We start from the raw sequence: 27,748 nt of genomic DNA, 5'->3' as shown, positions 1-27,748 counted from the left end.
GCTGTAGCGCCAGGATCCTCCTTTGCCCCTGGGAGCTCCTCGGCTCTTGTGGCTCATATGTAGCCTGAGTCTCCCTTTGGCACTCCCCCCACTCCATCACATGCTGCTGCTGCGGGGTGTCCCACCCCCTCCTCCCGGGGGCCCCTCGAGGTTCCGCTCCCCTCTGGCCCGGGGATGGGGCATGGCACTGTCATGCAGGGTGCGGGGGGGCAGGAGCTGATGGCTGCAGTGCTGTGAGGGCCATGGCCCTGGTGTCCTTGGGGCCATGGCCATGTGAGCATGTGGGGGGCCCTGCACACATATCTCTTACCCCCGCCCCTCAAGCCCAGGGGTGTCCACCAGAGGGGGATACCTACCTGTCGGTCTGCTCCCACGGTCCGGAGATCCCCGGGGGGCGGAGGCCCTGCTGCTGCTCCGGGATGGCAGGAGGAGGATCTGCAGGCTGGATTCTGCGGAGGAGGAGCCCCCCTCCTCCTCCTCCTCCTCCTGCTGCCGCGATGTCCCGGGGGTGGCCTCCGGGGGGGGCCCCCGGGGTGCGGGGCTTGCCTCCGGGGCGGACTCCGTCTGCAGGGCCTGCTGGGGCTCGTCAGCCGAGGTGTCAGGGGTGGCCGGAGGGGAGGAGGTGTGCCGGGAGCCCAGGATGTCCCTGAGCTCCCTGTAAAAGGGGCAAGTGACGAGGGCGGCCCCAGATCGGCTGGCCGCATCCCAGGCCCGGGAGTAACCCTGCCGCAGCTCCTTGACCTTACTCCTGACGTGGTCAGGAGTGCGGGCAGGGTGACCCCGGGCAGCCAGGCCCTCGGCCAGCCGAGCGAACGCATCTGCGTTCCGCCTCTTGCTCCTCATTACCTGGAGCACCTCCTCCTCGCTCCAGAGCCCCAGCAGGTCCCGCAGCTCAGCCTCCGTCCAGGAGGGGCCCCGCTGCCACTTGCCAGCCTGGCTGCCCCTCTGGCTGGGCTGTGAGCCCTGGCTCCCCTTGGGGGGGGGTCCCCTGGGGGCGCTGGGGGGGCTGCCGGGCAGCCATCGCAGCTGGCTGGGTCGCTGAGGGAGGTGCAGGCTGGCCGCGTGTGCAGGCTGCAGCCTGCACGTTCCCTCAGCTTCCTGCAGAGGCATGGAGGGGGAGGGGACCTTTAAGGGGCCGCTCCACGCGGCCACCAGTGAGCTGAGGGGCTGGAGAGAGCATCTCTCAACCCCCCAGCTGATGGCCGCCATGGAGGACCCGGCAATTTCGACGTTGCGGGACGTGGATCGTCTACGCGGTCCCTACTTCGACGTTGAACGTCGAAGTAGGGCGCTATTCCGATCCCCTCATGAGGTTAGTGACTTTGACGTCTTGCCGCCTAATGTTGAAGTTAACTTCGAAATAGCGCCCGACACGTGTAGCCGCGACGGGCGCTATTTCGAAGTTAGTGCCGCTACTTCGAAGTAGCGTGCACGTTTAGACACAGCTTTGGTGTTACAGTTATATAAAAATTTCCATAGTTAGATGGCTATGTTGTTGGATGGCATGTTATTAATTTGACTGGCAATGTTACACATGAATTACAGATGAATAATGATGCAGATTAATTATACTGCAAAGAGGCAGATGACATTTTATGTTTTTTGTAATACATTCAGTACTGCCATGGAATAAACTTTTTTCTTATTTCTCATCAAATATCCAATATGTTGCAACTTTCAGCTGATATTGATTGCTTATAAACTGTGTGCAAGCAGCTAATCTCATCTATGAAGCCTGTTTATTTATAGTGCCCACATCACTGTAGTAACATGGCCACATTCAATATTGAAATAGTCAACATTCAATATTTGAGTTGTGTGATTGGCTATCTACTATAGGTAATGCAGCACTGTTTCTGTTTTTCTGACTGGATGCACTAACCTTTAGAGACTATTTAGTGAGAAGTAAATTTCATGGAGCCACAAAACAGTTCATTTTGTGATAGTTTGAATGTTCTTGGTAAACTTAGTTTGCACCTGTAGCTGAAATTCATTTTATATAAAACTTGGCTATCATTTCTTTTCTTGTGGAGAAGCTCTGAATTTTTTTATTTAAACAAAAGAAAGGTGGAACAGGTCAGTTTGGTTCAGTGCTTCCTATAAATTAATATTCACAAGACTTCTGTTTTTAGATATCTATAGTTACACTACCTTCATTTTGCCATACTTCTTCAGCTAAATGTGAACAGCACTTGTTTCTCTGTTAATTACAAACCACCTTAAATATGTCCTTATAAACTCTGTATACGAACAGACTGACGTGTCTGCTGCATACCAAGCAGACATACATCAGAAGTCAAACTTATTTACAGCTGTATCACTTTGCTGTGTTATTACCAATTAGTAATTAAAAAAAATAGTAACATTTAGAGCTACTTATTTTGCTAGCTCATGAAACCAGGGACACTGTCTTACTGAAACATTTGCAGACCTGTGCAGTACTAGATGATATGACTAGTAATAATTCCAAAAGTCAGGTTGTCATATGAAAGGTGTGTCTTTGTATGGTACAGAACAGCTCCTGTTCTGGTGCAGTTATGCAGGAACATGTTCAGCTACGGGCAGGGTAGAAACATAACTCCCCCAGGCTTCTAATTATAGCAACAACCAGAAGGCTGGCAAAGACCACGTGTGAGAGTACAAACGTCAGGGACAGATGAATGAACTGTCCCTGTTCATGCCTTCTCTCTCCCAGTTTTTGTCCTGAAGTGCTTCTGGGCCAATGTACCAATCATTATCTTGCAGTAAATCTTGGGTACTACACAGCTGTCACCACGCTCGACACAAAGGCTGCCCTGAACGTTATGCCAGCAGTGAGGAATACAACTGAGACCCTCAAACTGCAAACACACAGGTTCCTACTGTCAAAACAAAAAAGCAGTCCAGTAGCATTTTAAAGACTAACAAAATAATTTATTAGGTGATGAGCTTTCGTGGGACAGATCCACTTCTTCAGACCATAGCCATACCAGAAGAGACTCAATATTTAAGGCACAGAGAACCAAAAATAGTAATCAAGGTTGACAAATCAGAAAAATATTACCAGGTGAGCAAATCAGAGAGTAGAGGGGCAGAAGTGGGGGGGAGTCAAGAATTAGATGAAGGCAAGTATGCAAAAGAGCCCCTATAATGACCTAAAAAATTCCATTGTGAGTCAAACCATGTGTTAATGTGTTGAATTTGAATATAAAAGAGAGTTCAGCAGCTTCTCTTTCCAAAGTGTTGTGAAAATTCCTCTTCAGTAAGATGCAAACTTTGAGGTCATTAACAGAATGGCCCACTCCATTAAAGTGGTGACTGGCCGGTTTGTGAATCAGGAATGTTTTTATGTCTGTTTTATGCCCTTTAATTCTTTGTCTTAGAGAGTTTGAAGTCTGTCCAATATACAAAGCATATGGGCATTGTTGGCACATGATAGCATACATGATGTTAGTTGAGGAACATGAGAATGTGTCTGTGATTCTGTGAACAAGCTGGTTAGGTCCAGTCATGGTATCTCTAGAATAGATATGTGGACAAAGTTGGCAACAGACTTTGTTGCAAGGAAAAGTTTCAGGACTGGTGTTCCTGTGGTATAAACTGTGGTTGTAGGTGAGAATTCTCATAAGGTTGGGAAGTTGTCTGTAGGAGAGAACAGGCCTGTCACCTAGGGCCTTCTGGAGTGTGGCATCCTGATTAAGGATAGGTTGTAGGTCTTTAATAATGTGTTGCAGTGGTTTGAGTTGGGGGCTGTAGGTAATGACCAGTGGTGTTCTGTTCTTGGCTTTTTTGGGCCTATCTTGGAGTAGCTGGTCTCTGGGTATTCGTCTGGCCCTGTCGATTTCTTTATTTCTCCTGGTGGGTAATTCAGGCTTATGAATATTTGGTAAAGATCTTGTAGTTTTTAGTCTCTGTCAGTAGGATCAGAGCAAATGCAATTGTACCTAAGGGTTTGACTGTAAACAATGGATCTATTTTGTGTGTGCAGGATGGAAGCTAGAAGGGTGTAGGTAAGTACAGCGATCAGAGAGTTTCTGGTAGAGTGTGGTACTGATCAGGCCATCCTTGATTTGTACTGTAGTGTCCAGGAAATGTATCTCTCATGCGGAGTAGTGGAGGTATAAGTTGATGGTGGGGTGTAGATTGTTAAAGTCTCTGTGGAATTCTTCTAGAGTCTCTGTACCAGATTCCCACTGGGTGGTCTAAAGGAAAAGATAGGGGCTATGACATATGGTGGAGCTGTTCCAATTCCATCCAGCAGAGGGCTGTAGTACACATACACAGGGCCAGCTCATGACTATACTATGGCTTCTCTGAATATTTGAAACCCATTGTTTAGTTTCTGAGTACACTTTCTCTAGAAAACATGAACCATATCTTTGTCCCCTGTTGCCTGTTCTCACAATTTTAATCTTCTTCACAATACTTTTTTCCACCCCAGGCCATACTTCTATCCCAGTAAATCCGGTGTCTCTGTATACTTCAGTATTATGTTCTTTCTTGAATTAATTTAACATTCACACTTCCACTTTCTAAGCATTTAATTGGTTGAGGGAATTTAAACTCTTTTAGTATGTGCTAACAAAGGCTGAGAAATCTCCTCAATTCAGAACACTTTGAGTAGATGGAGCTTTGCCCTGTGGCATGGACACACACACACACACACACACGAGTGTGCATCCACTCTCTTTCAGTCCCATACATTCATAGGCAGACGTGCCAGATGTTCAGCTTCAGAACTGAAGAAACTGGCTGCTTTCTTCCTCGTGCTTGCCTATGCCCTCTCTTGACTTCAGAAACCCCATTTTCCAGATTAAGGAGTGTTTCAGTTTTCTGAAGTCTCCATTCAGAGTTTAGTTCAGGTGAGAGAGTTTTCTCTGAGTTATTCTTCAGTTTATAATCAGTCTAGGAAGAAATGCTAGCCATATGCCTCCTAACTGCCAGAACTGCTGAACTTTTAAAGAGTTAAGACCCCAGCAGAGATACATACCTCTCCCAAAGAGACTGCCAGTCCCAGTAACTCTATTTTTATTTCATTTTATATTTTAAATTTAGTGTTTTAAGCATGATGTCTGGATGAGAATATGCAAGTGGAAAAGCAATCGGAGGTTGTCAGTGGCAGGCAACCAGCCTAGGATTTAATTGCTGCTGGTGGATTATAAAGGTTTTATAATCTAGCCATAAATCACTGGGTGGTATTAAAATTTAAAAATTTCTGCCATCATTAGAGCTCTATGCATAAGCTCTCACCCTGTTAAGACTCCCAGTAAAGAAAAACATGGTACTTACTTATCTTCATTTTTGTTTTTGCAGAAACAAGCAAAATTTTAAATGGTAATTTTGCTGTAAAACACAACTTTCTGAAATGGACCAATTTTGGACTGGGTAGAAATTCCTCAGAATTGATAAATTTTGCCCAAGGTGTGAAGTTCAGTCCTTTAACCATGAATTGTAGTATATATACCCTGTCTGTAGTGCTGGTTTTTGTTTGTTTGTTTGTTTGTTTTGGCTCTGGATTTAATTTGTAAATAAAATGCAGCTCTAGTTAGGTGAAATATCCAAAGAGGAGTTTAAAAACCCTCCAGCTCAGAATGTGGTGAAGATCCCATGTGTTGGTCAATTTGATACGAAAACTGTGGGAAAACATCACAGAGTTTCAATTATATGAGGGCTTTGATTACATGGGGCTGGTTAAACAGGTTTTCCTACACTAGGGAAAAATTAGTTGTGTATGTGCATGGTCAAAGAGCTAAAACTGTGTTTTTTTTTTCCTGGACATTTCTATCACCCTGGTTTTAGGGTTAGGTTGTTGATATTGGTACAATATGATATGGATAGCAATAGAGACAGACTGGATGCTCAAAGATACAAACGCCAGTTAGAGACTTATTGGTCAAGCCGATGTGATGTGGAACCACAAGTAAGAGATCAGGCAGCAGTGGAGACCAAACCCCCCCGCCCCCCAAACAGAGAAAGCAAATACTGTACTGGGAACAGAAGCTGAGGACGAAGCTTGGAGGGGCTGAAGCCCTGAATCCCAGTGCTTTCCACAAGTTTAAAGCCCTGAGTCCTGTGTTCCCATGGAGCAGAATCCCTGAGCCCCTCTGCCTGGAGCTTGCTCCTCCTTCCTCTGTGGCTGCAGCCCCAATAGTGTCTGAAGTGCATAACATCTTACTCAGTTATGAAACATTTAATTGCAGTGCCTTATTAGCATTTCCCGAACTGTCTCATTAGCATCCCTCTTTCGACATAGCCTTAGTGTGAGTCCACAGGGTACACATGGGCCAGTTAGTGCATTACATGCTCGCGTGCACTAGAATTTACACCCTTTAGCTGTGTCTACACGTGCACGCTACTTCGAAGTAGCGGCACTAACTTCGAAATAGCGCCCGTCGCGGCTACATGCGTCAGGCACTATTTCGAAGTTAACTTCGACGTTAGGCGGTGAGACGTCGAAGTCGCTAACCTCATGAGGGGATCGGAACAGCGCCCTACTTCGACGTTCAACGTCGAAGTAGGGACCGTGTAGATGATCCGTGTCCCGCAACGTCGAAATTGCCGGGTCCTCCATGGCGGCCATCAGCTGGGGGGTTGAGAGATGCTCTCTCTCCAGCCCCTGCGGGGCTCTATGGTCACTGTGGGCAGCAGCCCTTAGCCCAGGGCTTCTGGCTGCTGCTGCCGCAGCTGGGGATCCATGCTGCATGCACAGGGTCTGCAACCAGTTGTCGGCTCTGTGGATCTTGTGTTGTTTAGTGCAACTGTGTCTGGGAGGGGCCCTTTAAGGGAGCGGCTTGCTGTTGAGTCCGCCCTGTGACCCTGTCTGCAGCTGTGCCTGGCACCCTTATTTCGATGTGTGCTACTTTGGCGTGTAGAGGTACCCTCGCAGCGCCTATTTCGATGTGGTGCCGCGCAACGTCGAAGTTGAACATCGACGTTGCCAGCCCTGGAGGACGTGTAGACGTTATTCATCGAAATAGCCTATTTCGATGTTGCTACATCGAAATAAGCTATTTCGATGTTGGCTTCACGTGTAGACGTAGCCTTTTAGTGCAGCCTAACATGCTGTATCGATAAACCCTTAATTAAGTACTCGTTGATTGCTATATAGTAATGTCACTGTGACTGCACTACAATTAAATCAGACTTTGTTTATATAACAGCTGTGCAGTCCTTGCCAGTTGATCAAAAATTTTCTGGAAAGGATCTCACAGATACAATATAGATATGTAGTGAATATTACATCTGCCATATATTGTCTGCCAGTGCTTATGCATGCCAAAAGAAAGTTTGTGGGAGGTCCACAAACAAACTCAATAGGCAACATGTTATAGAATCTCACATAATGTATGGAAAAATGTATGCTAAAATATTATTGCTGATGCAACCAAGATAATTCCTATCTCCACCCTCACTAAGTAATAATTCAAAACTTTCATAATTAATTCTGAAACTGACATTCACTGGCAAAAGTTTGCAAAGTACAGGCCACGTCGAAGTTTTAGTGAGCCTAGCGCCAGTTGATAGCACTGGTTGATACTAAAAATATTTCCCAGGGTTATAACATGAAACCATCCCAAAGTTGATTGCTTGCACCTTAGTTTCTTCATCTGTGAAATGGGGGATAATACTACATATGTACGAAAAGCAGTATAGAAATATGCACCTTGTGTTAGTTAGCTAAATCCATCCCTGGTGCAACTCTACTGATTTGAATGAAATTACATCAGAGATTAATTCAGCCATGTTTATTGTACTTGTTACTATTTTTCTAGGTTGTAAATCTGCATGGTACTTTGCGGAAATATAAAAAGACACAATCTTGGCCTTCACAAGCTTTTTACTGGGATTTTAAAAACTCCCCTCCCAAAAACTTTGAATATCCTATGTAGTAGATAATCCATTTCAGTTGTTTATATATTGAACACTTTTTAATCCACATACTATAGGTTCTAGAACTTTCCTATGAATTTAATAGCTAGATTTTACCCTTCACTTTTAAGAGGTGATCTTCCCCACCCAGTGGGCAGTTCTGGATTTCTTCTGTTTATAATATACTGCAATTGGTGAAAGATTTATGTACTTGAACAGCCTTTGAAAATAAGAACAAGCTCTCCATTAGAGCTGGATCTATTATTTGAAAACGATCCATTGGATTATCTATAATTTATTGCTTAACAGCATTTTTCAGCAGGTATTTTACACAGTCTCTCTCTACCCCCATTTAATCCCCCTCCCCAGTTCCTTGCTTTGATATCTTTCTGGGAGGTTTTATGTTATTAGCATGTGAGTGTTCTCCCTTGTGTGAAATGTGTTGAGATTATTTCTTTGTGCAAATTCTGTATCCACAATAAATTTTAGTCTCTGATGAAACAGTGAACCAAACCCTTTAACTGTTGATTGGAAATGTAAAAACAAAAACCGCCCAGAAGTGTAATAGGCTATTGAAACCACTGTAGATAAACACAAGTACTCTGAACTGCCAGATCTCTGCTAAAAGAAATAGTCTCCTGGAAGTGACTTACCAGGCTTCAAATGCACGTTATTGTTGTAGCCTTTGTTTATGTATTTTGTAGTGATCATATTTCTGATATTACACAAGTGTGGGCTTCTGAGAGGGTGATTGGCTCAGGCAGCAGTTAAACCACCTATATGCTAACAAGCCTCTGCTGCCAGGTTCCTAAGGGGTCCTGGCTGGGAAAAATTAAAACCAAACCTTAGACCTCTGTCAGACTGAGAAGAAAATTATATTTTTGAACTAGTCTACAGTGTGGACAGGAAATGACCCCTTCACAAACTGCTTCTTTAAAAACAAGCAGTGGTGCCTGAAGCTATCCAGCCTCTCTCTCTCTCTGGAGCTTGTGCTCTCTCTTTCTCGCTCTCTCCCTCTCCTCCCCCTTCTCTCTCTGCCTCCTGTTATAGCAGGGCTCCAACAGCAGTTTCCAGCCAGTGTGTTCTCTGTGTGTGTATGTGTGTGTGCGCGCGTCTGCCTGTGTGTGTGTCTGTGTGTGTGTGTGCCCGTCTGCCTGCTGCTACTTTGTACTGTGAAGAACACACAGCCCATGTGCTCTGTATGGATGTTGATGATACTCTGTGTGGCTTGATTCTCTGCAAGCAGGCAAGATGTCCAGCACACCACATGACCCTTTCTATTCTTCTCCTTTTGGCCCATTTTATAGGAGACACTCACCATACATGGTGCAACCAGAGTACCGAATCTATGAAATGAACAAGAGGCTGCAGTCTCGTACAGAGGTAAGTCCCTCTGCCTTGTTTTACTGTGCATGGACTGAGTGGTAGGTTTCAGGCTGAATTTCGTCTGAAGTGTCCCATTAGACAGCACAATATATACAGGAACGAACACTCTAATTAATTTAGTAGTTTAATTGGGTAATCCTCATTATATTTTCATGCAGAGCAACTCTTGGAGTAGATACCAGCCTAGGCTGAAATCTTGAAATCACAGCACAGCACTTCAGGTTTGATGCCAGTCTGAGGATTTTTTCCCCTTTAGTGTGTTTGCTCAGGATCTGTCCTGTTGGCATTTTTAGCTATACTGTTGCAAGATAGTCCTTGATCAATTGCACTAATGTTTCTCCTTTGCAGAGAAGTGAACCATGACCTGTATTTGTTTTTCTGAGTCTTAACATTAAATATGAAAGATTGCAGCAAACAGAAGCAGAGTTTTAAAAAACTTACTCAAGAGCTGTCCTTTAAGAACACATGGGCATAACAAGCAAATACTGAAATATGTGCATCTGTTGAGAAATCAGTTCCTTTTAGCAAGACAGTCAGTTTTTGACTTTATCATGTACTTGTCAGACTACCTAGAAATGCACTGTTAGTAATGCTTTGTGTAGTCTGTTACTGCTTCCTACATATTGAATTGTATGCAGCGCTCAGCTTCCTTAAAGGATATGTTAAATAAGAAGAAATAATAGAAATACTTTTAAAACTTTTTATTTAAAAATCCAGGCTTGCCACTTTGAATTTAAATGTTTAACAAAGCACCACTTTTGGTCTGTGGGAGTGAAAAGTGTGTGGACTGGGTCACGCTGCATTTCTGTCCATGTATCCTTGCAGCATACATGCTTCCTGCTGCAGTTTTTCCAAAGTAGTTTACAGTGGATATTCTGAAAACTCTTTAAGAAGTATAAATCATATAGAATGAATAGCCTTCTTTAGTGTGCAGGTGTCCAGTGAATTCATGTGGAGAGCCTTACTGAAGGATTTTGGTGGCATTTAAGATGAATCTGTTTGCTGTCCTATATTTCTTAAAGGGAACACAAGGTTATCATAAAATAAAACATACATGCCTGAATTGTCAGCTAAGCCAGAGATTTCATGACGCTTAATATATATGATGCAGCTAACAATATGTGACCTGCTTTCTGATTGGTTAAGTGCTAGAGAGTGACTGATTTCTGAAAGATTCTATTTTCTGAACATATTTTTGGTCTGTATATGTTAAATAGGTTTAATAATAGCTAAAAATTTGAAGAAAGCTCCTGGCTTCCACAGTCATGTTAACTATTCTCAGTTTTGCCTCAGGTTATCATCTGCTGGCAGTAACTGATGCTTAGGCGTGGAAGGTGTGTTGTGCCTGTTTGGTTCTTGCAACTCTTGACTTACATTCCTATACAAATTAATGTAACAACTATAGTGTCTTACAGCTGAGCAGAAAAGAGATCATGCTATCAAATGATTACTTGGGATGATTTTGTAGACCTTACTTTGAAAAGCTGTGTTTGTGACTGGCAAAACCACCTTTTTTCTTCAGTGGTATTTTTTTTCTGGTTAGACAGAAGTTACAAAACTACTGCAGAAACTTTTTGGAGAACTTGTAGGAAGACTTCCCCCCATTGCACTGCTGACGTGGGCTGAGCCAAAGTTAGGCTCTAGTGCATTTCATTACAGTTCTGCTTTACACGTTTTTTGTAGTTTGGGCTACTCTGATGAGGAAGGGATCATTTACCCTTCTCTACTCTTACCCTCACAGATTTCACTGAGCTATAACAGATGGAGTATGGATAATGAAGTGTGCATCCTTATGAATTTTTCTTTTCTCAGTGTAAAAATGCCTTGTGATTGTTCTATATTAAAATTCTTTTCTCGTTTTTTTTCTGAGTTCCTGAAGCCTGGACTGTGGCATGGTTCCTTATTGAGACAGATATGATAGCTGTGGCACCAACATTAATACTTGTATTATAGCATTTTCCTAAATACAAAGCTTAATTCCTGAGGCATTTTGTTATTCACGGTGACTAGAGATGAAAAGATTGTGATGAAGCATTCCCAATTGTTATCTAACTGCAGGTGGAGAGTGGAAGTTTGCATTCATTTTACATACTTACAAGTTCACCTGTCATTTGTAGCTATGGAGCTCTAAAGTGTTGTTAGGACCAGCCTCTGCTGCTTTACATCCTGATCACTGGAGCCTTGTAGGTTATGGAAGGAATGTGGTTGGGCTTTGAGGATATGGGCTCACTACATAAACATTTTTCTTCAGGCAATCCTTGGAATGATGTAGGTGAGGGCCTCTGGGTGGGAGGCTGCTTGCATACACTAAATCCCATGGGATAGGTAGCAAACCTAGAGGAGCTAAAAAGCAGTTTAAAAAAGGCTCCAAAAGGGAAGATGGGTGGGTGCGTGTGGTGGGGAGAGTTCTTAGACCCGTTTGAACTTATTTTGGGCAGATCCAATCAAAAACAAAAGAAGGGTGGAACCACACCCACCAACAAAAAGAAACCCCGTAACCCCACATTTACTGCCTGGGGTAGACACTTACGGTGGCTTGTATCATGATGCACAACAGTACCTCTCTTAAATCTTGTAATGTCCAACTACAGCCCATGTCTACAGCTCAGGATGGTCCAAGACAGTGTGTCATGAGCCAATCTCTTATATGTCTCCCCTCACTACACATACGGCAGCATCCAGTTTTGCAATGGCTCCCAGAGCATTTTCACTCATCTGGACTTGTGAGCACGTTTGGGTGGGTCGAGAAAGAGTGGGGTGGGATCTGTGGATCTACCTCTATGCAGGTCAGCCATTACCGCATCCCCTTCCACTTTCCCTGGGAGGCAAGGCTCTGCCATTTCCTTAGTGATGCAGATGTGCCCAAGAGTGGGATACAGATGTTCCGTGACCTCAGGGCAAGCCATATAAAGTTTTTTGCATCAAATCTGATAGGTTTGGCTTGGGGTGGGGATAAAGAATAGCCCCTAACGAAGCAGGTGTGTAGCTGTTCCTCAACATGCTAAGCAAATGAAGCTCGGTGTGTTTAGAAACAGCTTCCATGTTTCTGTTTTTCTTAAGTATGTTTTCTTTAGAAACAAGTGGTGGCTGTGGGAATGAAGATCTCAATAACTCCCTAGTACACACTTCTGCATTATCAAGTCTCCCTCGATGCTTTCAGTGTTCCTACAATTGGCTTTTAAATCTTGGGCCTTCCCTAAGCAAAGAATACCTGTCAAACATGGTCACATGATGGTTTTGTGATGTAGGGAATTGTCCAGTGGGTAAAGGTTGACACTATCAAACTCCTTCTTACTTGTATTATTTTAGTGATGCTTGAGCACAGCTTGTTAACCAGCCTTCATCAACACTCAAGCCTCTTTATAGATTGTATGGAAAAAGTCAAATCTCTCAGAAGTTTGAAATGGTGGTTATTTTTCTTTAAAATACAAATTAATATACCAATTTGTAATACTACTTGGGAGTCAAATGTCCTTCCCACATTCATGATTTTAATAAGTGAAAATAGGTTTTTTCCTTAAAATATTTAAGTAACACTGTCTGACAAATACAGGTAAAAACCATTTAATTTTTATCTCCGTTAACTGAAGCTCCTTGTTTTTAAAAATGCAGCTCTTTTTCTTGCCGTGAGGGGGACTTCTTTCTGTACATCCATGCACAATTTATCTGAATGTTTTGGGTATCTGTGTGAATTTAACTTATTTAGAAATTAATCTGTTATAACTATATAAGCAGTCTCACATGTGTACCAAGTGTAAAGTATTGGTAAATTAACATAGATTTCATATTTTCTTTTCCATGGAATGTCCAGCATAAAAGAAATAACTTTTTCTCCTCCTTTGATGCAATTCCTACTTTATTTTTTATATTTGAATAATATTTTAAAATAAAAAGATAAGACAAATGAAAAAGTTTGAAATATCCACTATTACTACAACATGCTACAGGCAGACCACTTACAATTGCTGACAGTTTAGAGTCTGGTCAATTTCTTTATTGTCAGTATGCAATGAAATGTCAACTTTTTTCACTTGTTTCTAGATTCCCTAGTATTTGTGAAAGACGTTTGTATTATAAACTATTCAGATCATCCAGCAGTCTATATGTTTGACTCCTTCACAAGTGGTGATATTTTTCATTAACTATTATGTCCTGTTTGTAAAATATAACTTTTTACCTAGCTCAGAAAATAGACCTATAAAGTTACAGAAGTAGCTGGCAATTAGCTTAGAGTAGTATGATTTTTTTTCTTTAAAAACAATAAGGAATCCAATCATAGTACCATTTATTACTCTGTACAGTAAATTTCACAGAAGTGAATTTCACAGTGAAGAATATCTATAAAAGAAAATAGTAACTTAAAAACAGCTGCACAAATATTAAACCAAACATTTAAAGAAAAACAAAGCAAACTCCATACTTACACAGAAATTTCTCTGTCGCTCTCTCTCCCCCACCTCTGCTTGTTTCCTTAGATTGCTGTTTTATGACATCATCTTTATTTCTCCTTTCTGATGCATTTTTAAATATATTAATCTCAAAATTCTGTGTTGTGGCATCACATTTGTTCTCATAGCAGCTTGCTGTCACCAACAGATATCTGGGACTATGTATTTAAGTACAAGTTTGTTCAGATTCATTTGTTTTGTGTTAGGGAGAACCCCAAAATGCTTTGATATACTGACTCTTGTTCTTAAGAATTTATGAGGCTGTTACCCTCAAATACCCTCATAACGAGCATGGTACTTTAAACAATTGTTCCTGAAGCATGTTTGTCTGAAAGTAAAAGGTTGCTTTTAAAATAAGACCCATAAGCCTTCTAGACTGACATGGACTTTGAAAATTAATTCAAGAGTCTTTGTACTGCTTGTATTATATTTACTGATTTCTTTTTCTTTCTTTTTAAAAAAAATCTGAAGGGGCTGTTTTCAATTAAAATTGCTACAAACTAACAATATTTATGAGGCTAGAAAAAATCTGTTCACTTCCTTTCCACATTCATTCTTAGCTTGCAATCATAGAGGGGTTTCTCCTTGTTTGTTTTTCTTTCATTATAATATAGAACATGAACTGTATACTTGGTGAGCACAGAGTTTTTCATTTGGTTTTGGTTGGGGGGGGGTGGGAAATGTGAATTTTGAGAACACTTTTCTGTAAACCCGCTTCTTAGATTGCAAAGGCTCTATACCAGCTCATTGTTCATAAAGACCGGAAAGCATGTTTTGTAGAGTGGGGGAAGCAACACAAATAGTTCAAAATCAGCCTTGTTCAGATCTTCTTCAGATTCGCTGTAGACACTGTTTACAATGCAGAGCTGAAAATCAAAAGCTCTTTCCCGTGTGAGGACAGAGAACTGAGATCCTATGTGAAGGACAAATCTTGTGCTCATATTTCACTGGGAGTTTTGCCTGCATGAGGACTGCTAAATCAGACCTAAAAAACCCTCTTTTGGTTTAGCTGCATACAGTGCATCATCTTCTGTTTTTGTATCACTAACGAGTGAATTTCTGAAGAAATTAAAATGTATTTACTAGACACTCTGCTTTGTAGGGAATATTTTTGTGTTCTTTTGCCAAAAGTTGCATGTGCGTCACACACCAGGTATTCCAACTGTGCTGATTTTTCCCAGCTGAACACTTGTGTTGGGTATGTTTACAAAGAGTACTCCAGTTTGAGTAAAGTCTCCGGTCTACATGAAAGATTCTAGCCCACCTGAAATTGGGGGCAGGGGTGTGAGGACTGCCCAAGGAAGGGCAAATGTGAGTCCCCTACTGACCTCAAAAAGATTTCTGTAGGTTACTCCTGCCATCTCAAAAAGGGGCAGAACCATAGGGTAGTGCCCAGCCCTATGGGGTGGCTGCCTCAACCGGCTTCACTCATGGAGAATCAGATTTATGAACAGCAAGGTACAGGTTGAACCTCTCGTGTCCGGCAACCTTGTGACCCAACCAGTGCTGGATGAGAGAATTTGCTGGATGATGGGAGGTCAATATTCTCTAGCACATTACCTTCCACTGCCTACTGGATGCTGAGAAGACATTTAGGGGCAAATTAGAAATAAATAACAGCACAGAACACTGAGAGCGAGGACTGGTGGCTGTAAACAAACTTTATGAGATGATGGAAAACTTGGCCACAGTCATGATAAGTTGTTGTCTGGCTAACTGGACTACAGTTTGCCAGGTGAGAGAGTTCTGGATTAGGGAGTTTTTCAGCACTGATATATTGTTTTTCCTTAGGCTTGGCTACTCCAGGGATTTTTTTCATGCTAGCTGAAAGTTCACTGTAGTTTGGTTGCTCCCAGGATTTCTTCCCTTAGAACTTGTCGTTATGCCATAGTTTCCCCTGCCCCTCAACCACCATTCTATTCAGGATACAGCCACAGCTGGGTAAGCGTATACAGTGTCTATGTAAATATACATTTAAAAAAATACGTAAGAGTATAACTTCCAGGTTTGGATGTCTGCTAGCTTTGACTGAGCAAGCATGCTAAGAGTAGATGTGTATTTATGGTGGCATGAATGGAGGGCCAGGCGGCATGAATGGAGGGCCAGGCTTAGCAGTACAAGCCTGTCCAAGAGCCTAGGTATGTAGGCTATGTAGGCTATGTAGGTATGTAGCGACATCGAAATAAGCTATTTCGATGAATAATGTCTACACGTCCTCCAGGGCTGGTGCCGTCAACGTTCAACATCGACGTTGGGCAGCACTACATCGAAGTAGGCGCTGCAGGGGAGTGTCTACACACCAAAGCGGCCCACATCAAAATAAGGGTGCCAGGAACAGCTGCAGACAGGGTCACAGGGCGGACTCAACAGCAAGCCGCTCCCTTATAGGGCCCCTCCCAGACACACTTGCACTAAACAGCACAAGATCCACAGAGCCGACAACTGGTTGCAGACCCTCTGCATGCAGCATGGATCCCCAGCTGCAGCAGCAGCAGCCAGAAGCCCTGGGCTAAGGGCTGTTGCACACAGTGACCATAGAGCCCCGCAGGGGCTGGAGAGAGCGTCTCTCAAGCCCTCAGCTGATGGCCGCCATGGTGGACCCCGCTATTTCGATGTTGCGGGACGCGGATCGTCTACACATGCCCTACTTCGACATTCAACTTCGAAGTAGGGCGCTATTCCCATCTTCTCATGAGGATAGCGACTTCGACGTCTCACTGGCTTATGTTGATTTCAACTTCGAAATAGCACCCAACACGTGTAGACGTGGCGGGCGCTATTTCGAAGTTGGCACGGCTACTTCGAAGTAGGCGGCATGTGTAGACGTGGCTTCTATGTCCAAGTCACCTACCCAGTCACATCTTCCCATTCACCCATGTTTCGACAGTAAGCACCTGCTCCAGGGCTAAATAAAGCTTTATTGATAATTGGATAACCACAACAAAACAATTAACTTCAGACTAGACTTTCTCTCCAAGCTTGATCTGAAGATATTTCTGTGTTTTTGCCTGTCTATTTTGGCAGATCACATATGTCTTTATATCTAGAATAGATTTAATGGGCCAGGCTAGCCACAAAGAGTTTGCATCTTTATGTAAGTTTCTAAACCTGCCAGCTGGGTGGGCCAATGCAAAATTGCTGCCACACTGTTATTTAGACCATATAGTGCCTTTTCACATCCCTCTCACTCTCCCTGCCCCATGGTTGAGAATGTAGAACTGTGTTATGTTTTTTTTTCTTTTCTGTCATACACAGTTCCCACACGTCTGCTGATTTCTATCCTTACACTGTAAACCATCAAGTCAACTTGCCAAATCTAGGCAGTTGAACAGGACCTAATTCAAATATCTACTTTTCTTTTTAAGAAAATAATAATTTCTTGTTACAGTTTTTAGATCTAATCTCATGAGAGAGTCTGTCCTGATTCCACCAATTATAGAAATACTAGCTGCAGACTACAGCATCCTTCATGCTACAAAAGTAACTGTGTTGGCTAGTAAATTATGACTTATCCATTGTACCTAGGGGACAATGGGAATATGTGAATATCATGTGTATGCAACTCCGGGTATATTTGGAATTCCTTGCTTAGGACAGCACCAAGACTAAAATTCTAATTGCATGTCCCATTTATTTGTTTCCTTTTGTAAAATATAAGAAGCTGATGGATTCCTGCTTCATTAAAACTTTAGTCTTTACTAAGATATTTTTAGCTTTCAAACACACAGTTTTTCTAATAAGGTTATTTTCTAGATTAATAAAAAATTCTCTGCCAAAATTCTTGGTTAAGGCAGAGTTACAGTTGTGATTTTACTGTACGTCTGTTTACCATATTCATTGTACGTTATAGTATGCTTGTAAAAGGGTTAGGGTTCAGACATTAGCATATTTCACCCTTTTATCAGCAAAAGAGCTTTACTCTTGTTGCCCATTTTAACAAGAGATCCATACAGTCCAATTGCAATGAATATTTTAAATGTTAATGAATGTGTGCAAAATTCAGAATGTGTATATGTACACGCGCACACAAGCTCATATATATAAATGAAAAAAAGACTTAGAAAACATAAAAGTAGAAGAGTGCCACCTTTTATCCCCCTCCTAAATTCAGGCTTCCTCATTTCTTACTTTATCCAATAAGAAGCTAGGCAACAATACCAAATTTCAGTGTCCAATTTCTTTGTTGTGATATAGAACCTTTCAGATTATCTGAGACTAGAGAAAACAGATAGGTGAGCTTGGTTTTCAATTGTTTTGCAACATATGTGTTATTCTACACCTGAGCAAAGTCAATGTGAAATGCTACCTAATCAGAATGGTAGCATTCTTCAGTCAGTTTTTACCAAAAGTGACAAATAGTAGACAGGATTGGAAAACAATGGAAAATCTGGCCCAGCATACCTTTTCTGTCCAGTTCTCTATAATCTGAATGGCATCTGCATTGTTAGACCAGCATCATTCAATTTCCCATAATGTTGATAGAACGCTTCAGTATCAGAAGTGGTTTGATAATATTCCAGCTAGCATACAATAATATTGTGACTGAGACTCATTAGTGTAAAATAATTTACTTTTGTAATGGAAGTGTTCACTTATGAATCTGCTTGTCAGATGGTTCAAAATCATCAGGAACACTTCGCTCTCCATAAAGGAGCACTTCTCATCATTCATTCTTCATCAGCCCTGTTACTCATCACCAAAACCAAGATGTTCGCGTAGGGATATGCAGCCCTATACCTGCATTTGTCACCATACCTATTTATTAGACTGAATGTAGGTAGTAAATAGCCCTCTCACTTGTCCCTAGTATGCATCACAAGAGTATCAGTTAACCCTTACACTAATTAACTAATAATGCCATTGATATGATTTGAAGTATTTTTAGCAATTTGGAGTTCAAATATGATGCACTGCAATTATTATATAGTGCATCTATCAGTTTTACATAGCAATAATTGCCATGTACATAATGCTTTGTGGGATACTTGGCATTATGCTCTGAATAGAATCCTGCCTGCAATCATGAACAGTGTGCCAGCAAGCTATGATGATAACCCTTTGATTGCCATTCCTTATGCACACCCATGATTATTATTAAAGGGTAGGCACGTTATGAAGAATGTGCTGGCATGAGTTACAGGCAGAGCCAGTACAGTAGATGACAGCTCAGTATTAGAGAGTAAAAAATACTGCAGTAAAAATGCCCATGAGCAGTCACTTGAATTTAAAAATAAGTCCATGTCCTTTATGTGTTTGCTTTCTTCTAATGTTGAGCAGTTGAGTTTCACTCTCATGAATAGTTGGAGAAAACGGCTTTTAATCTATCCTTATCAAGTGTTCAGCCAGGAAGTTGCCTACGTGATACAAAATAAGATGCTACTTGACTCATCAAAGGACAATTTCTAAACCCTCCTCACTGGAGCCCTAGCCACAGTAAGTTTACAAACCTGGCAAAGATCTCTCTGTCAGCCATAGTAAGGTCTGTGCATATATATGAAGTTATTTAGCGTCAATGATTGGTGAGTGGCAAGTATGTGTGTATTTTATGTGGGATGGGGCACTGCTAGATGTGAAGTTACTCCATCTGGCTGTAACACAAAAAAAAAAAAAAAAAAACTAGACTGAAGCATTCCAAAGCCTCAGTGTCTGTTTAAGCCTGCCTTGTAGTTATAATAGTTATGGTCATCCTGTCAGGGAACAGAAACAGTATGTACGACTTAAATCATCAATCAGTGATCACACTTACAATCATTCACCATGTATGTAAAACACCATGTAATTACAGCAAACAGGTGATTTAAAAAAAGGAGAAAAAACCCAGCAAAAATTAGTCTAAAATGTGAATAACTAATACGTTCTAGGAAATTATCTAGAATTGCTGTGAATAGAAAGAGGTTCAGTTCATCAAGTCTGTCTTTTGCTGTGATTAGCTCAGCTCTTTTCAGTACCTCTTTTCACAGGGACAGGGTTAATAATGCAAAGTAAAATGACGGGTTAAGAAGCCATCATACTAAGCATATTGCTAGAGACAGCTAAGATATTTAACACCCACAGAAGCAGCCAGTCTGAAACAACCAGGTGGACCTTGACTGGCTGACTTTCATCCAAGAGGCTGCATGCAGCCTGTGAACTTCTAAATATGCAGCACAGTGCAGATGTACTAATACTCAGCTGTGTTAGCATTGGTGTATAACCTGAAGCCACAACCTGCCCACGCAGACTAAAAAGAATCCTACCTTTTTGAGCTACCATGACACCTTGTGGCTTCCTAAATTACTGATGTATGTTTATTAAAATAACAGCTAAAATTTAGCACTTTTTTTATATTGACATACCATGGATTACAATTGTCTATTGCCTTAAATACCTTTTCTAGGTCATTATATTATGCTGGATTAGTTAAGTTAAACATGGATGATTTGGTTTTACTTGTGCAATGGGTCCATAATGAATTAGTTTGTCACAGCATACATGCCATCTCACAACACTTGACCTTTTGATTTTATATTCATACTCTTGGTATCACCTTATCACTCAGATTAAACATTGAAAATTGGTGTAGCTACAGTAAAGGACCAGAATTTTTTGTAACTGAGACTTAGCTCAGGGATCAGCAACCTCTCTGAGGCAGAGTGGTGAAATTTGACCTTCTGACCTCTATTTACACTCCAAGTGCTGGTGATACCTTTTAAAGTCACGAATAGTCCTACTTACAACAGCTTCATTAATAAATAAATAAAGATGAAGAGTGTTACTGTTTAGGTGGTTGTTGGTAGCATTAGCTGGTCTTTTTCTAACCTGCAGGCAGCATGGCTTTGAGCAAGCTCCCAGCTGCCTGGGGGAGGAGAAGTGGGGCTGAGTTCCCACTTTGCGTGCTAATGAAAATTGGCTTGCTTGCTACTCTGGGCACCCATGGGGGATTGCTGACTCCTGACTAAGATTAAACCAAAGAGGCCCCAAAATTAAGGCGAATTTGTTGCTTGCAGAAAATGGCAAAAAACCAGTAGAGTTAAATGAAGGTGACTAAAAGGTGCTAAGCAATAGACAATATGCGATAAACACAGCCCCCCAAAATTAAGGTAGAAAATTGAACATGTTCTTTAGCTGTGGAGAATTCACTACACATTGTTCATGATGTGAATATCTCATGGTTTTGTGGAAAAATTATCACTTGAATGTAAATGGAGCAGGTAAGCAGTGATGCATCGAGCTGAGATATTCAGACAGAGCATTATGTCTGTAATGAATCAGGATCTTTCAGTACAAGATGCCATCCTCCATTGCCTACTTGTTAAATTTTCAGACATGTGGGTAACACTGCTGCATATCATGCTGACCAATATTGTCTTGGGATTTTCTTATACGCCCTCAGATATCTGTGCCTGTGTCCATCTCTTGTCTTCTACTTAGGTGTATCTGCAAAGCAAATGTGGGCATTGGCTGTCCTGCCCAAGCTAGATTGAATTCAGCTGGTACATGTCAGCAAACATAGTGCAGTGCCTTCAGAACTGACGTAGTACCTGGCACAGACCCTTGGTACATACTCTGCTTGCTAGCTGTCACTGAATCCCATGCTGTATTGTCTTCACTACCTTCGCTAGCTAGATTCAAGCCAGTTCAGATCTGTCTTGGCAGTCACTTGATAATGAGTAGGACATCTTCATGTCACCCTCCTATCTGAGAGTCTGTTGATGGCTGATCATCCAGATTCTGGAGCCCCAGGCCTTGTCACAAAAGGAGCAGGTGATGGTATCTGTTGGAGGAGCATGGGGCAGTTTTTAATGCTCTTTTTTGCTTCTCCACCACTCCTTGTCCGCACTGTGCCAGGACCTTTCAAATTGCAGCACCCTCTCATGGAGTACCATTCTCCATTGGGGACAGTTGTGGGTAAGGTTCTCTCAAGTGTTGACACCGATGCTGCACTTTCTCACGCGTGCTTTCACCGTGTCCTTAGGTTGCTTCCTCTGGCCACCAATGAAGAATTCAGATTGATGTGCTTGTGCACAGTGTTTACTGTGTAGACACACTGATCGGTTGTAAACTGTTTAGGGCAGAGACTGACGACTTGTTCTATGCTTGAACAGCACGTAGTGAGTGGGTCCTGACCTGAAGTTCTCAGCCACAAAGAAGGAAACACAAAGAGTGACTAATAATAGGTTCATAGAAAATACAGGCCTAGAAGATAGGGTTTTATGTGCTGGCATAAATCAGATCCTGTGTATTTCCATTTGATTTTAATACCATGATTCATAAGGATTTCATTTATATTTTATGCACTTGCCCAACATAAATTCTGCTTTAATTAGAAAATACCACACTATATTTTGTTTTTTGAAAATTATGATTATTTGACGCAATTAACACGTGTTGCTCTAAAACATACTGGCTATGTTATTGCTGTCTTTTATACTCAGACCATGCTAGTGGGTCGCTAGGATTGCATATGTACAACAAAGGGCAGCATTTGGCCACCTGTACTGTAATTTGATATCAGTTGTTAAATGCACAATGATTTTCTGTTGTTTAGAGTAGCCTCATGCCAATTAAAGGGATTCCTTCCAGGGCTCAGTTCTCATAGTAGCAGAAAGTTTAACGTACCTTCAGCTTCATATGACAAGTATTTTCTTTTCAGCAGTAGCTACTGTTGTGGGCCATGTGTTTTACCTCACTAGGATGTTGGGTGGATATGCAGTAAACACTTGCAAAAGGCACAAGTACTGAGGTAGAGATGAATGGTGGAGATCCTCCTTGGGGACAGAGGAGACTCATTGCTTTTTAACCTCTGCATTCAACTGATCTAATTAAACACTGTGTGCCCAATCCAATTTTTTTTTTGAATCTATTGGCTTATCAAACACTACTCCCAGTACCAAGGAGATGTGTATTCAGTTTTGCTTTTTAATAGACATCTTTCATTTTCAGCCAAATGACTAGAGTAGGTCTAAATATTTTAAATCTTGCGTCTGAAGGGAAGGGTCTATTTTAAATGTCATTTTGCAAATAAATTGGTCTACCAATCATCTATGGTGTTCTACATATGCTAAACAGTAGAAATATTTGGTGGTGCTTTTCTGAATGCAGGTACAGTAGCTATGTCTTAGCTCTTGCCACATTATACAGTGAATGTTACAGAAGCTGCTGTAAGTTGCAAAGAACCATTTCCCTCAGGGGCAGAAGTGACAGAGGGCTCTATGTTGGTCAAGAAGCTAAGGGAGCATAGTTGTTTAAAACTACTCAAATAATCTCTGCTCCATTTCATTCAGCTACATCCCTCTGCAAGTCTAATATGATGGAATGAATTTCAATAAAGAATTGGAGCAGTTCATTGCAGTGCTTATTGGTTAGGCCCATTACAGCTAAGGAGCAGTGGCTCCATTCCTAATAATAAATTAGAGTATGAATATTAACACACATTCTTGAGTATCGTCAGGGCAGGTATGAAGAGATGTTTTCTACATAGAAAGTGCTGGAAAGAATTGGTGGCTGTGATTATTTGAACCCAGAGTTCCTCCACCTTTACATTTTTGTTTGTTTGTTTGTTTGTTTTTTTGTTTTTAAGGATGAAGGAGGGAGTTCTGATAATTAGTCCCATTCCCATGTCTTGGGTGGGTGGAAGGTAGATACCTTTTCAAAACGCTTCTTTTGTTTGGAGGAAAAAAGTGCCCTTCACTAAATTCACTGAAACATGGAGGGTGGCCTATTACAAATACAGTGAAGTGTATGTGTGTATAAAACAAACACACACACACACACACACACATTCAGGTAAAGTTTCAGGAAGTGTACTAAAATACTGTATCTATGACAACTTGGTTATGCTCACCTGTGAACTTTCCTTAATAAGATAACTTTTATTAACTTGCAAACCCAGAACAAGATTATGAGTAGCAACAGAAAAATAATGAGAACTCCTGTGGCACCTTGTAGATTAACAGATATTTTGGAGCATAAGCTTTTGTGGGCAAAGACCCACTTCACCAGATCGTGCTCTTTGCCCATGAAACCTGATGCTCCGAAAATCTGTTAGTGTATAATGTGCCACAGGATAACGGACAAATATAAATTGCGAGAGCCTGGTTCAATATTTGCCATTTTTTTTACGGTGACACTGAAGCCACGGAGGTACACATGAAAACAAATAGCATTGTGATTGGTAATTCAGCAGCTTTAATATAATTTTTAAATTGATATTTACCATAAACCTAGAGGCCATAGATGCTGGAACTAGAGGTACTGGGGGATGCTGCTGTACCTCTTACTTGAAGGTATTTCCACTATACGTAAGCTTTACAGTTTGGTTCAATGGCTCTCAACTTCCTACTCTATAAATTGTTCCAGTATCTTTGCTAGGGGCCTGAATGTCATTGAGAGTCTGATGTTTGTAGGACTTCTCCAGAGAAAATCCTGTTTCTGCTGAAAGTTTTGCCACTGACATCGATGGGACCAGAATTTGGCGTATCTGTGGAACTTTGCATTGAAACTTCTGGCAAAGTGTAATCAATTCAATATCTGCAGCACTGGGTTCTATGTTTGTTCAGCAGGAAAAAAAAACCTCAAACTTTCAGAAAAGCCAAGGCCTTAAGGCATCCCAAATAGGACACCAAACATGAGGCACCTGAAGGCTCTTAAAATATTGTCCAAAATCTGACAGCAGTGTAAAATTACACGTGCAGGTACCCAGATGTCAGAGTCCCATGAATTGTCCACATACAGCTTCACACCCATCACAAATGTAGAAAGCTTGGTTAACAACAGCCAGACTCACGATCCGAGAGTATGGGATCGCAAAGCATACCATGAAACTTCATCTCCATTACACTAACTCACAGGTTTAGCCAGACAGTGTGTGAAACACAAATAAACTAACAAAATGCTGCTTGGTCTTTGAAGTAATGGGATAAAGTAATGCATTCCCCCAGTTCCATACAATTAATCAAATGGGACACTGAATACTACATTATTAGCTATGTTCACAGATTATAACTTTTACAGGATTCACTCTCAGATTTTTTTTTCTCAGTTTGGACCAAAAATTACACTCACAGTTAATGTTTGTTTTTCAACATATCTTTGGACAACAGCTGAGGATTGGTAGTTGGCTGTGAGGAAAGAGCAGAGGATTAAATGAAATTCATAGCTTTTTAGTGTATGTTCAGGCCGAGACTGGCAGCATGCATGATTTGTGGCTGGTGAATTGGCACACTTACAGCCTCCATACTATGCCCAGTGTGCATGTTGTGGATTTGTGCAAACTAAAGATCAGCTTTACAAACAGCTCCCAGCTTGCTCTTCTTTAGGGGGCAATGTACTCCATCTAAATCAGGTGAGGATGATAATCGAGCCAATCATTACCATTACAAGACTGGTATTGTTTGTAAGCAGGGCCTCAACTGCTGGTTTTCAGCAGCTATTTCAAAGTTGTGCTTACTGAGAAGTGTTTTACTTGTTATCTGTAATAAACTACAACACACTGGCTGGGTGAGAGAAAATGGCTTCATCGGGTTTTATGGTGCATTTGGCAGATAAGAGTGGTGTAATCTCAGCCACACAGAATTAACAGAGCTTTTATTTGGCTTCAGTGGGACCAGGCTCTCACCCCATTTATCTGCCTTAAAACATGGATTCCTTTAGTTTAGGAATCATATGCCTTTTACAGCTCTGGTAGTGGAGCATTAGAAAAATAATGAAATAAATTCCTCTGCAAGATTACAGTGAGCACTGATGACTTTTTATTGTATCCTTCACACCCAAATCACCTTGATACTTGTAATTCCCTAGAGGACATAGGCACCAACTTCCTCTCTGCCCCAGTCCCATTCCATGCCTTCCCTAAGCCCCTGCCCTGCCTCTTCTCACCCCTTCTCCATGCCTGACCTGCCCCAATTCCACTCTTTCCCCCATTCCCCATGCCCTTGTCCTGCCTCTTCCCACCCTAACTCCATCTGCTCCCCTAAGTGCACCCAGTCCCTGCTTCTTCCCCACCCATCCAGAGATTCCTGAGTGCTGCAAATCAGCTGTTTGTGGTGCTCTGGAAGCACTGAGAAGTCGGGGGAGGAGTTGGTCATCAGGGTCATGAGTGGTTGAGAGGAATGGGAGGGAGGCAGAGGAGTTGGTTGGCTGTTGATGAGTGCTCAACACCCATTAATTATTCCCTGTGGGTGTCCCAGCCGCAAAGGACCCATGGAGTTAATGCCTGTGCCCTTGGAAGCATTTCAGGTCACAAAATAAATTTCCAAACATGTAATTGTAATGGTATTGTCATATTTCCTCTGGGCATCAAATTTATTAGTTTTCTTGTAATTCCATTTGACATTTCTGAGTAATTTAAATCTTTTTTGGCATAAAATTCATCCCTAATTTTAAAAAAACGGTTTTCTTCAACACCCGCTCTCTCCTTGACAATACTTGCAGAGATTAAAATTACTGGGAATTATTTTGACTTCTGCTTATGTTATGGGCTTCATTTTAATATTGAAAATGAATATTCCTTCTTGCTTGCTGCTCTCTGAGTATGATACCGTTAAAAATATGGCTCAGATCTTCCACAACACTACTGCTTAGTAACCGAATTTGAGTGAGCCATTCTCTGGAAGACAGTCATATAATTTTAGGAAGTCACAGGAAAATAGAGGACTGTGTCTGTTGGTCATCCGTCTTCATTACCGCTTGCCTCATGAGACATCACCAGATAATTCTCAAAGATGGCACACTCTCACACACCCTTATGGTGGCTTATTTAAAAGGCCCTTATAGCGCACTCTTTTATTTATCTGCTGTCTGTATACTGTACACCTAAGAAGCAACCCTGTTTTCAGTATCCATTAATAAATGAATCAGTGAAATCTCAGAATCCTCTCCATGTTCTTTGCACAATACTCCAATTCAAAATAACCCTACCTTTCACTCTAGCAAAAGGAAACTTTCCCAGTCACCTTCAGCAATGCCATAATAATCTTCACACAGGGAAACCTTTAGCAAAAGGAACCACTGTTACTGGACTTTTTCTGACAGGAAAGATCTTAGCAGTGCAGTCAGTGTTGCTCATAGAGGAGGACACCAGAATTGATGGACATGTGGGTGTAGTAGGTGGTGGTGGCTGACTCTGCACTCCTGGAAGGGGCAGTACCTTGAGGAGGAGGAGTGCAGCTGTGGGAAGCTAACCTTCAGCTCTGCCAAGAGCAGCTCATGCCACGCCATGCGCTCCCACATCCCCAGACAGCCATGGGAGTTGTCCGGAGCCCACTGCTTGGTGCTCTGGTAGTGTCTGGGACTCTGGGCACTTTTAAATTGTTGGGGCCCCAAGGCGGTTGCCCTCTTAGCACCCCACTGGCAGGCGACTTCTTATAGCAGTTAATTCAACTGTATAACCCTTCTCCACTGCATATAACTTTCTAGAGCACCCCTAAATTTTGCTTTTTGCTTATAATTTCACTTAAGAACATGAGACTTAAAGGGTCATTCTGGATCACCAAGGCAAGTCCCTATTATCTCGGAACATTCAGTCATATAATCCCATTAATAAATTTATCAAACTACACCTTAAGCTACTTTGATTCTTCGTCCCCACTATTCCTATTATATGACTGTTCCACAACTCTGTTCCACTGATGAATAGAAATCTTTTAATTTCCAGTAAGTTTGCTGCAGCACTCAAATGTTCTGCTTCAATGCAGTAGTCATTCTTTATGGAAAAGGATGGTGCAGCATGCAGCTAAATGTTGCATTAATCAAAAGCTTGTGGAGACCCTTTAATCTGTGAGAAAGAAGACCCTATATCAGTTCACAGTAGTAGGGGCCTACTGCTGACCTCTGCCTGAGCATGTGTAATAAACCATGACTGCCCGTGTGCAGACATCTTAACGATCAGCATTTTTTTGCAGCTGCGATTTGCAGTATCAAAAGAACAAACTTGATGGAATAATTGTCAGTTGTCAGTGAGTAACAGTGGTTCTTATCCTTGCTGGGACCAATTAGGGGCAAGGAGGGGTGAGCAGGATCTCACGCATTAGCCTAGTGAATTACAAATGTATTGGTGAAACACTGTAAATAATGACTGGTGGAGGAGG

General features: G+C 41.8%; 1 protein-coding gene across 10 annotated transcripts in view; it reads left to right on the top strand.

Moving 5' to 3' along the window:
* The window catches only part of LDB2 (LIM domain binding 2), a 420,599-nt gene that overhangs the window by 122,760 nt on the left and 270,091 nt on the right, over positions 1-27,748 (top strand). For 3 of the 10 annotated variants that reach the window (XM_074992530.1, XM_074992534.1, XM_074992532.1), the window contains exon 1: positions 8,700-9,231. In XM_074992530.1, the coding sequence (XP_074848631.1) occupies positions 9,100-9,231 (132 nt within the window). In that variant the 5' untranslated portion in view covers positions 8,700-9,099. Of the gene's footprint in view, positions 1-8,698; positions 9,232-27,748 lie in introns of those variants that run through there. The other 7 variants (XM_074992529.1, XM_074992537.1, XM_074992535.1 and 4 more) reach the window with 5 other exon arrangements.

The sequence above is a fragment of the Carettochelys insculpta genome, chromosome 4, assembly GCF_033958435.1.
Source record: "Carettochelys insculpta isolate YL-2023 chromosome 4, ASM3395843v1, whole genome shotgun sequence".
Taxonomy (NCBI): Eukaryota; Metazoa; Chordata; order Testudines; family Carettochelyidae; genus Carettochelys; species Carettochelys insculpta.
The sequence above is the reverse complement of the archived record's forward strand: the minus strand, read 5'-3'. Positions and strand labels throughout refer to the sequence as shown.